The following is an 11,771-nucleotide window of genomic DNA, read 5'->3' on the forward strand; positions in this document are numbered from 1 at the left end:
CAATGATTGGATCGAGGACCAGGGCTGCCGAACCTCCATGACAGATACTGGTCGGGTGGTCCCTGCGATCAAAGGTGATCAGACAAGCCGACCATGGGTTGAATTTTGGGGCGACAGGCTCTATGGCGTAGATGTCCCTTAGTACGCGCTTGTGCTCCTTCTTGGGGATATGTGTGACATATATCATATTCACTGTTTTCACCTCAGGGGGGAATTTCTTTTGTGCCCCTGTGTTCGGTGGGCGGGGCTCATCATCGTCCTCGCTTGGTGGCCCTTTCCCCCTATGTTCGGTATCTAACTTACCGGCTTGTTTAAAGACCCAACAGTTTCTGTTGAAATGATTGGCAGGCTTGTCGGGTGTGCCGTGAATCTGGCAAGGCCGGTCGAGTATTTTGTCCAAATTAGATGGACCTTCCCTATTCCCTTTGAATGGATTCTTCCGCTAACCGAGTTTAGAGCCACTAAATCCGGCGTTGACCGTTGTATCTTTAGTTTCTTCATTGTTGTTCCGACGCTTATGTTTATTACGCCGTGGCATTCCGTTGCCGTCCCTGGCTTCCGAAGTGCCAGGGTCGCTGGTACTGTTGCTTCTACGAGCCAACCAACTATCTTCTCAAGCGCAGAAGCGGGTCATGAGTGCAGTGAGAGCTGCCATAGTCTTCGGCTTTTCCTGACCGAGGTGTCGGGCGAGCCATTCGTCGCGGACGTTGTGTTTAAAGGCCGCTAAGGTTTCGGCGTCCGGACAGCCGATGATTTGATTCTTTTTAATTAAGAACCGAGTCCAGAGTTTGCGGGCTGACTCTTAGGGTTGCTGGACTATGTGACTGAGGTCATCGGCGTTCGGTAGCTAGACATAAGTACCTTGGAAGTTGTCTCGTAAGGCATCCTCCAAATCTTCCTAGTTGCCAATAGAGTTCTCTGGGAGGCTATTCAACCAGTGACGTGCTGGTCCCTTTAGCTTTAGGGGGAGGTATTTAATGGTGTGGAGATCGTCACCGCAAGCCATGTGAATATGGAGAAGAAAATCTTCAATCCATACCGCGGGATCTACCGTTCCATCGTATACTTCAATGTTTACGGGTTTAAACCCTTCTGGAAATTGGTGCTGCATTACCTCATCGGTAAAGCACAAGGGGTGTGCGGCACCTCTGTATCGGGCAACATCCCGATGGAATTCGGATGACATTCGTGTTCGGTTTTTGGCCCGAGTTTGCTTGTGCTTATCGTGCCAAGCTTCATGGACGTCATCTCACGTTGGAGCACGTCCCCTTGATCCATAGATTGATCTAGTCTGACCGGCTCTACTGTCCAGGTCCTGACGTAAGTCGTAGGTGTAGCCCGGAGCTGCTACCTCTTTGCCTCGATGGCGAGGTGGCACGGGCTGGTGTTTGGCATGAGCAGCCGCTTTGTTTCGTCCACACGGTGGTCGGTCTGGTTCGTCAGCGTGATTATATCTTGACGGTATTTGCTCAAGGGCCTCGTCGTCAAATTGTGGTAGTAGCCGATGTCTCGGATAACTCTTTGGTGGGCGCTCGAGGTCGTATTCTTCAGCAACTAGGACCTTGGTCCATCTGTCGTTGAGCGTATCCTGTTCGGCTTGAAGTTCTTGCTGTTTCCTTTTAGGCTCCTCGTAGTGGCGATTAGCTGTCGCTTGAAGCGCTCTTGCTCGAGGGGTTCCTCTGGCACGATGAAATCTTTGTTGCCGAGCCTGACATCCTCCTTGGAGACCGATAGATAGTTGCTATCCTCTGAATCCTCATTCCCAACAGGTTCGTCGGGGTTAACTTGTCCCTCCTCCCATTCATCCTGCTCGGACGCAGGCTCGACGGGGTCTTCGGGGTCTTCGGCATCATCTATGTGTGTGTTTATACTAAGGTATTTTTAATTTTTAATGGTTCCGAAAACAGAGTATTTGAACTGATGTCCATATGGGTTTGTACTGAGCATGTTTTCATAGACTCGACTTTACTCTGCTTTTCGGTATGATTTTCTTGGTAACTATTTAATGGTTTATAGTATCATCATCCCCAAACTTGCATGGTTTATACCCTTAAACTGAATGATATTTTTTCAAAAATAAAATGTTTATGTGTTTCTTTTTGTTGAACTCAAATTTTTTTGCAGCGATGTTTTGGACTTCACTCGTTTTGAGACTTGAACTTTTTACCATTTGATTTCTTTGTGGTTTTTTTTGTTTGAGCTTTTTTCCCAAACTTATTTGGGTCGCCGTGATTGAACTTGCAACTTTTGTAGTTGTGAACTGTTCGGGTTTTCCATTTATTAAGTTTCTTTTTTCCTCCGAACTTTACTGCTACCAATTTTTTTTGCAAATTTACTATCCCTCGAGTGAGAACTGATGCAATGTTTTTTGTCGAACTGCTACTAAATTACCGTCCCTCAAGCCTGGGCCATGACAGCGCTGGGCGTGAGTGGCACTACCCCAAGTATCCAGATCGAATTGATGTGGAGACAGCCACCAGAGGGATGCAGGGCTAGCGCGGTGGCAGAAAGCGGGGACAACGCATGGTGGCGGCAGCGCGCGGCGGGAAGCTGGTTCCTTGGTTTCTAATAGGCGCGCTCTATATAGGGCCTGATAGTAATAGGCACGCTCTTTATATATATTGTCCCAGTTATGTACATTACAGTCCTTCAGATGTGGTGCTCTTTCATAAAATGATCCAACACCACATTTCACACGGAACAATCCTGAAAATTAACAGGGTATATATATTCAGTATTTCAAAACACAATATATAGTGAGGGCATAGCAACGATATATATTGCATAATTGTAAATCAAGATCATGAACACAAAAATCGACATATATATGATATAACCAATTAGTTCACTGCAGATGTGTGGTGCAAATCAATGTGATCCTACATATATATATAGGACAGCACTATTCTAATCCCAGGATTAGAATAGTTATTTGGATCACAGCAGCCCCTATATAGGGCCCGACAGGGCCCTCCTGAACTTCCGAACAGCCGCTGGCCCGACAGGATCCACTGGATCCCGAGCCCCCCCCCCCCCCGACAGGATCCACCCGATCCCGAGCCGCCCCAGCCCCCCTCCTCCCCTCGATCCCCTGACCTCCCCCCTCCTCACCGCCGATCTTCGCCGGATCCGCCGCCTCCCTTCCTTCCCCAGCTCTTGGCTGGCCGGATCCGCCGCCTCCCCTCCTTCCCCAGCTCCTGGCCGGCCGGATCCGCCGCCTGCCCTCCGTCTCCAGCTCCTGGCCGACCACCGGCGCGGGCGAGCAAGCGACGGCGGACGCCGGCACGAGGGAGCCCGCGTCGCCTGGACGCGGCGAAGCCGCCATGGACTTCAGGAAGCCGCATCCTCGTCCCATCGTCACCGCCCGAAGCCTTGGCAGACCAGATGACGGCCCCGACGCAAGCTACGGCGAGCGGCGCGACCAATGGAGCAACTCCTTCGCGGAGGCAGCATCGTCTGCGCCCTCAAATTCAGCGGCAAAAGTACATGAACTTCCTCCCAATTTTGCCTTCTTCTTCAATCTTGCCTTATCTAACCTTCTTGCTTCGTGTAAATGAACTTCGCGCCCCTGCAAGACATGGATTGCCATGGAATTCCTCTCCTACCTCCACGACGAATTGTTCTCAAGGTGGCCTATCGGCTGCTGGAAAAAGGTTGGCCGAACTTCTAGCCAGGGTATGGTTGAACTTCTTCCTTCCTTTGGTTTGTTATTTGCTTACAGCTATGTGAAGTTTAGGTGGTCTGTGAGCATCAGTCCAGGCTACAAAAGCTTTTTTTAAATCTGCCTGCTTACAGCCATGTGAAGTTCAGGTGGTGTGTGAGCCTCAGTCCAGGCTACAAACACTATAAAATCTGCCTGCATTCACATTCACATGTGGAAAAGTCATGTGAAGTTCAACTAGTAAGTGTGCTAGAGTTCAGGTTGGTATGTATCTGGTTCTGTGCAATAAAATAAAAGGAAAATAAAACATGCATGTGATATGACATGAAGGTCGGGTTGGTATGCACTAGCAGTCCAACCATTCAAACTCATGAAGGTTCAGGTTTTTTAACTGTAGACAGTATTTCCCCTTTGCAAAACAAGAAGTTCAGGTTGTGGAGAGTGCTCAGTTCAGGTACATATAAGTAATCAAATATTATAGAATTAAACAGGATGTGAAGTTCATTCTGTGAAGGGTGCTCAGTTCAGGTACAAAAGTATTGGTAGATGCTCAGCTCAGTGCATAGTGTGATGGCTCTCACCACTTTTATATGAGAAGTTCAGGCTGTGAATAATGCTAAGTTCAGTTACAAAGGTATAGGCAGATATAACTTGTGTGCTAATAGACATTTTCTTTCTTTTATGTCAGCAAGACGAGAGACACATGAAGAAGCTTAGAAGTTCCCAGTAGCAAGTACACAATCCAAAGCCTGTACGCGTTGCACCACCCCCTCAATGGGTCACACCTCAAACGCACCAACAGCATTACCGACCTGCTCCAGACCAAAAATGGATGACACCCAAAACACACGGATACTTCCAAGCTGCTGGGTCACAGCCCTATCCGCACAAGTTTGCGCCTCCACCTAATTGGGTGACGCCGGAAATCCCCCGCGGATTCTTTGTATCCACCAGCAGACTCCCAAGCATGCCGATGGAGGAGGGGGTTAGCTCAAGCCCTGCGTGTAACTCTGGAGGTTATCCTGGTGTGCCTCATCAATGCCAAAGAGAAGCAACTAAACCGGATCCCAGGACAAATCCAACAGCAACACACACACGGAGGAGAGTGCTCTGCACACTACCACCGTTGGATCCTTCTGCTGCTGCTACAAGTCAGAATTGTACGGGGCATAAGGTAGATGGATTGCTTCACAAAACGAAAGAGCAAACCAAGACCAGGATCGCAATACCTACACAACCACCTCAAGCAAAAAGGACGCAAACAAGAGAGAGACCATCTTCAGCCCTCCTTCCTCCTCGTGATCCATTGCTGCATCCTGCTATGATTACTCCGCCATGCCCCATCCCAGAGGGACATCAGCTGACACCGGCGGAGTTGCGATCATACACGCACGTAAGTGAAACAAAAAATATTTATATACGCATCTTGTATTATCTGCAAATTTTCTGCTCCCTCCAGGATAACAAGTTCATAAACTGCATTTTAACGTGTTGTTTGGATTATTTTTTTTCTTTTTCTGCAGACGCCGGATCTACCGGATTATCTAATACCAAGACAAAAGATGTGATTCAAAGATGTAGAGAAAGCAAGGGAATTTTATAACAGATACGCCAGACACGTTGGTTTTGGAATCAGGAAGACGGGGGAAATGACAACCACAAGTATTTTGTTTGCGCCTTCCAAGGGATACACACATCTTCTGTTTCAGAGGCCAACAGGAAGCGAAACAAAACATCGCAGAGGACGGGCTGCAATGCAAGAATGAGGGTGAAGGTGTAGGAGGATGACACATGCGTGGCAGTGGACATTGAGTACAATCATAATCACCAGCTCATGCAAACTGGTGACATGCTGGTATTTTTGCACTCACACAAGAATTATGACCCCACTATTTTGGAGTACGTAAAGCTCCTGCAGTACCATGATTTCAAGCACACAACAATCATGTCCATGCTATCTGAAAATGAAGATGGAAGCTACTTCCTAAGCATGACCGGACGAGACCTACTAAACCAGTAAGTATTCAAACACCCACATACTGCAATGTAAAATAGCATCCTAGCTCACAACCCTTTGCTAGCAAAAATAAACAAATGCATGTTTGCATGTGATTTGCAGGAAAGCCATGAATGCAAGGAAGATGATTTGGATGATGTATTGAAACTTGTTTCATTCTTCAAAGACATGAAGGCAATAAATGATGAGTTTTTCTATGACATCCAAGTGGGCAAGGGCAAGTCAATTAAAAACATTTTCTGGTCCAATGCAAGCTACCGAGGAGCCTATCAAGACTTTGGCGATTGCATAACATTCGACACAACTTACAAGACCAACAGATTTCATATGCCTCTGGGGGTGTTTGTTGGAACAAACCATCACTTGCAGTCAACGATATTTGCTATTGCCCTGATAAGAGACAAAGATGCAAAGTCATTCAAGTGGTTGTTCGATACATTTGTACGGTGCATGAACAACAAGCACCCAACTTGCATTCTAAAAGGTGAGTTCAAAAAAAACCTCTTCAAGTTTCATCATCTTTTCAGTCTATGGGTCTGTGTAGGTTGGGTACATTGGTTTTGTCTGGAAAAAAAATGTAAAGAATGCAGTTCAACCACTGTTAGCACAGAAGTCCAACTAGCAGTACAAGAAAGCAAAATTATCTGTCACATGTTTAGAAAAAAATTAGTTATGAATGTGAAGTTCAAATACATGAATCATAGAAGTTCAAGGAAAAAGCTGTAAGATAAATATATGTAGCATGTTCAGAAAAATATAGTTATTTATGTTAAGTTCAAGCACTGCTACCACAGAAGTTCAACAACAATGCTTTAAGAAAAATTTTGAGTGTGACACTACTAGTTTGTCCTACTACTAACTGTGAAGTTGAAGCACTGGTGCCACAGAAGTTCAGCAACACTGCTGTAAAGAAAAAATACATGTGACATTCTTAGATACCATACTGCTAGATGTGAAGTTCAAGTACTTGTACAACATAAGTTCACCACCAGTACAAAAAAGAATCAAGTTTCATTTTTTTAATTCATGCAGACCAATGCCCATCGATGTCGAAAGCTATACCACAATCATTTCCAAACACCGTCCACAAGCTATGTCGTTGGCACATCATGAAGAAGTACAGGGAATACCTCGCGTTGCTGTACAAAAAGTATAAAACATTCAAAGAGGAGTTCACAGCTATATTAAACTAGCCGTTGATGCCATCGGAGTTTGAAGATGCCTGGGCTCAACTCGTGCACAACTACAACCTGGAGAACGACCAGATGATGATGCAACTCTGGAGTGATAGGAAGATGTGGATTTCAGCATATTACAAGAACATTTTCTGTGCTAGAATGACTTCCACACAACGAAGCGAGAGCATGAACCATGTGCTAAAGAAAGGGTTTGTCAAGGGGACCCAGAACCTACACAAGTTTGCTAGGCGGGTCAATGCTTGCATACAAACTCGGATGCAGAAGGAGAACGAGCAAACAATGACCAACATGGTATGATGACAAGTACAAAACACCCCCATCATGTTCTGTTTACCTTCAACATGTGCACTTTGAATTTAAAAAAAATGAAACCCATGACTCCGCTTTGACTAATATCTCACTTTTTGACATGTGCAGACCAATCTTGTGACAAAAACAACTTACGGCTACGAGGAAGACATGTCTATCAAGTACACGAGAGCCGTGTACACCGATATGAGGAATAGGATGAGAAAGGCCACGCTATTTCGCGCAAAGCGTACAGCAAATCCCACTAAGTACCTTGTGTACTACCACAACAAGCCTGGCCATGATGAAGAAGAAAGATTTTCCTGGTCAAAGCATGAATTCCAGGTTGTAGCTGACCCAGAGAATGAAATATACGACTGTGAATGCAAGCTCTGGACACACACAGGTGAGCGAAAAAACAAACTCATGAAATAGCTAGACTAGTAGTATCATATCAAAATTTATGAAACTCATTGCTGGCTCACAAACTATGTATTCTGCATTCATCACAAAATGCAGGCCTGTTCTGCCTTCACATCATGAACATACTGGACTACCTCAAGCCTGACAAATTTCCAAACAAGTATATCCTCAAACGGTACACAAAGACTGCAAAATCACAACCAACCTTTGACACAAGGGACTACAACACAACCTCATCGGATGGCAGCTCAAGGCTATCGAAGCAAGACATCTTGCTGCAGCTGAATTTGATGGTTAACAAGAAAGCGATGAGATGTGACCAGCAATATGACAGAGCCTACTATGTTCTAAGAGGCTCGTGGAAGAGCTTGATGCAATACATTCAGCAAATCAAGCGGATGCTGGCGAAAGGATGGCTGAAGAGGACGCTGAAATTGAAGATGGCCTTCATTATTATGCAGCTGAAATGCTCAACGCCACCGCTAAAGCCAACCAATGCAAGCAGGGTGATGGCCAATCAATGGAGCAGCGACAGCAAGAGACGATGAAACTGCCGCTGTATTCTGAAACAAAGGGTAGGAAGAAAATTACTGCAGCAAAGAAAAGTAACAAGAGAGCTCAAATAAAGGCACCACCTGCAGGAAGAGTCGTCGTGCTCGATGAGAACGGAGTGCCACTTGGACACAGGAAATGTAGTGTGTGCAACCAGGTTGCGGGACACGACAAGCTGACCTGTCCAACACTCTTGGAAAGAAACAATGCTGAGGAGGTCAAGCAACCCAAATCTCAAAAACAGCAGCCCAAAGTTATGGAACAAAAGAAGGGACCACACCCAAAGAAAGCAAGCAGCAGACTTTGTAGCATATGCAAGGAGTATGACCCACATAATGCAAGAACATGCCCGAAGCGCGCAGATGCTGAAAAGACAAGCAAAAGGACCGAGAAGAAACAAAAAGCAAAACCTAGAGCCATCAACAAGAAAGTGGTGGAAGATGAAGAGGAAGACGAAGATGAAGACACCGTCGAAGAAGAGGAAGACGAAGAGGAAGAGGACGACGAAGAGGAAGATGAAGACGACGATGAAGAGGAAGAGGACGATGAAGAGGAAGAGGACGATGAAGAGGAAGAGGTACATGTCAAGCAAAAACCTCTACCACCAAAGCCTAGGAGGAGCGCAAGGCTGATGAACAGTTAGAATAGGTCAATTAACACAATGCAAACTTATGTCATGTCAATGTGCAGAACATTATGTCATCCCCTGGTAATATACACTGTGAAGTTCAAGTAATATTACTGCAGAAGTCCTGGTATGTTATGAGAGGAAGTGATGTGCTGGTGATGTATTGCATGAAAGTGCAAGCAGTAATAAATTGAAAAATATACACTGTGAAGTTCAAGTAATATTACTGCAGAAGTCCTGGTATGTTATGAGAGGAAGTGATGTGCTGGTGATGTATTGCATGAAAGTGCAAGCAAGAAGAAACATGAAAAACATACATTGTGAAGTTCAAGTAAGCTTACTGCAGAAGTCCTGGTATATTATGAGAGGAAGTGTTGTGCTGGTCATGTATTCCATGAAAATGCAAGAAAGAACAAAAATGAAAAACATACATTGTGAAGTTCAAGTAATATTACAGTGGAAGTTCTGGTATATTATGGCAGGAGGTGCTCCTGTTGTATTCCATAAAAGAGCAACCAGCAAATAATCATACAGTCTTGAAGTTCAGGTCAGCTTACAGAAGAAGTTCTGGTATATAAAATCGATGTAGGAAAAAAATATGCTTAAAAAATAAAGTTTCACCGCATAAACTAAGGTTAGCAAGCCTAAGACAACGCGTTCAAATGTGAAGTTCTGCTTGGATACGTGCAGAAGTTCATGTACAATGCCGCCAAAAGATAAAGAAACGTCAACAATATTTCTGCACAAAGTTACAGCTAAAATACATTCGCACTTGAAAAACACACACAAAAATATAGATTCTATGCAAAAGCATACATATTGGTTGGGTTGAAAATTACCAATACATTACACAACACAGAATATCCTCTCCATCTGAAACCAGCAGCCCAACCACATCCCAAAGCAGAAGTTCAAGTCTACGATCATATGTTGGGGCCCAAAAATAAACAACACAAAAAAATCAAGCAGTTCAACCAAAACCGAGGGAGAAGTTCAGGTACATCTGTTGGGGCAAAAACATTCAACACATGGATACTGAAAAACGACGCAGTACATTGAAATTCACAAAGCCAAATCATTCTTCACACCAAATACATTTGTCCACAATATCATAAGTAATAGTGCTGCACCTATAGATACACAAATCACTAAAACATTCTTACAACCAAATCTTTACGGAATTGTTCCAATCATTATCAAACCTAAAAATCTGTATGAAATCAAATCTAAAATGAAACTAATGCTTCGAATTCACGGGCCAAAGGACTGGATCTCTTTAGGGAGCTCTCAACGCATGACTTCATTCTTCTCGCTAAACATCAGAGTGTGCATGAACTCAGCCTTCCAGTTATCTGCAGCAGCCTGCAAACAAAGAAAGGTGAAACGATGGTTTAGTAACGGATATATAAAACCATAGCAGGAGCGTCTCAGCAAAAACACACAAGAAAAATCAAAGGATGATGAGACAAGAACAAAGACAGAACATACTTCCACATCACAAAAATCTTCAAGAATCTCATTGCCATCATACGAAGAGCAGCACTTCACGGCAAAGAAACCACAATCATTACTCTTCTGCTTCGGAACATCGATGAAAGTCGGCCTCTTTGCAATAGTCACCCAGTTAGGCTGCTTTCTCGCCTTGTACGCAACCTTGCCGTACACCTCCTCGAGCAACCCAACAAATGTCTTGATCTGCCAGAAATAACAAAATTAGATGAAGTCAAAAACATGTTGTAACACCCCGCATGTAACTTGCCATATTTGTAACTCCGACTCTTGCCATTTCCGGCTATGTGATATGTTTTTCCCTCCGTTGTCGGGTTTTGTCTTTCGTTTTGTATTTTGTCATGTCATGCATTTTCCTATCATGTCATCATGTGCATTGCATTCGCATACGTGTTCGTCTCATGCATCCGAGCATTTTCCCCGTTGTCCGTTTTGCAATCCGGCGCTCCTATCTCCTCCGATGCACCCCTCTTGTTTTCTTTCGTGGGCGTGTGTCAAACTTTCTCGGAATGGACCAAGGCTTGTCAAGTGGTCTTAATATACCACCCGGAGACTACCGGTCAAGTTTCGTTCCATTCGGAGGTCGTTTGGTACTCCAACGGTTAACCGGGCATCCGCAAAGTCCATTTGAGTGTCCAGCAAAAACCCCCTCTAAAACCAGCCCAAAACCCACCAAACTCTCTTCCATGCTCCAGGTCGTTCGATCACAATCGTGTGGGCGAAAACCGCACCTCATTTGGAGCCTCCTAGCTCCCTCTACCTATAAAACTCCATCTCCCCCGAAAAACGGAATCGCAGACGAACCCTAGAAATTTTCCCACCGCGCCGCCGGACGCGTCCTCCCGCGCCAGACAACGTCCGCCGCCGCGCCCCGGCGAATCCACCGCCGCCACGTGGCGCGCCTCCACCGCGCCGCCGCCGAGGCCCGCCGGCCCGCTCCCGGCCCTCCAGGCCCGTCTCCTCCCGCCGCCGCCGCCGCTCGGGCCCCGTGCCCCGCGTCCGCCGCTCGGGCTCCCGTGCGCCGCCGCCGCACTCGCCGGCGCCGCCGGCCGGCGCGACCCCGCCGCCTCGCCGCCGCGGCCGCCCCTCCTTCCTCCGGTCTCCCTCCATCGGCGCCTCCCCGCGCCTCTTCTTCCCCCGCGCCGCCGACCTCTTCCTTCGGTCGCCGGCCCGAGCTCCTGTAGCTTCGCCCGATCGAGATCGGGTGAGGCCCCGTTGACTTCTCCTCGCCCCTCTTTCTCTAAGTCCTCAAGATTTCATCAGCAAGTGCTCCTGTTCCCGATGCTATAACTCCATGCATGTAGCTCCGATTCGTGCGTATAATATGTCAAATTGTTCGTCCTGTGATGCTTTACATTTCGTTCAATTGCACAATGTTCATTAGAGGTCATATTGATGCCCAAATCTTCGTTGGAAGAGGGCTAGTTGCTGTTATTCTCTGGTTCTTGACAGAACTTGGAGATTTGTCATTTTTGTATCATTTAATCTGTGCAT

The 11,771-nt window shown here is 46.0% G+C and overlaps 1 protein-coding gene across 1 annotated transcript; it reads left to right on the forward strand.

Moving 5' to 3' along the window:
- The first annotated feature begins 6,877 nt into the window (after positions 1-6,877).
- Positions 6,878-8,136, forward strand: LOC109736629 (protein FAR1-RELATED SEQUENCE 5-like). The gene is made up of 3 exons (XM_020295841.1): positions 6,878-7,168; positions 7,295-7,571; positions 7,685-8,136. Exons 1-3 carry the CDS (start codon positions 6,878-6,880, stop codon positions 8,134-8,136), a joined length of 1,020 nt encoding a protein of 339 aa, XP_020151430.1.
- Positions 8,137-11,771: the final 3,635 nt, after the last annotated feature.

Source organism: Aegilops tauschii, chromosome 7 (genome assembly GCF_002575655.3).
Source record: "Aegilops tauschii subsp. strangulata cultivar AL8/78 chromosome 7, Aet v6.0, whole genome shotgun sequence".
NCBI classification, from domain to species: Eukaryota; Viridiplantae; Streptophyta; class Magnoliopsida; order Poales; family Poaceae; genus Aegilops; species Aegilops tauschii.

Excerpts from the sequence above, each read along its gene's own strand:
- LOC109736629 (XM_020295841.1), top strand. The coding sequence starts at position 6,878 with ATGCCATCGGAGTTTGAAGATGCCTGGGCTCAACTCGTGCACAACTAC. Across the intron at positions 7,169-7,294 it reads AGCAAACAATGACCAACATG|ACCAATCTTGTGACAAAAAC; the intron begins GTATGATGACAA and ends TGACATGTGCAG. Across the intron at positions 7,572-7,684 it reads CAAGCTCTGGACACACACAG|GCCTGTTCTGCCTTCACATC; the intron begins GTGAGCGAAAAA and ends CACAAAATGCAG.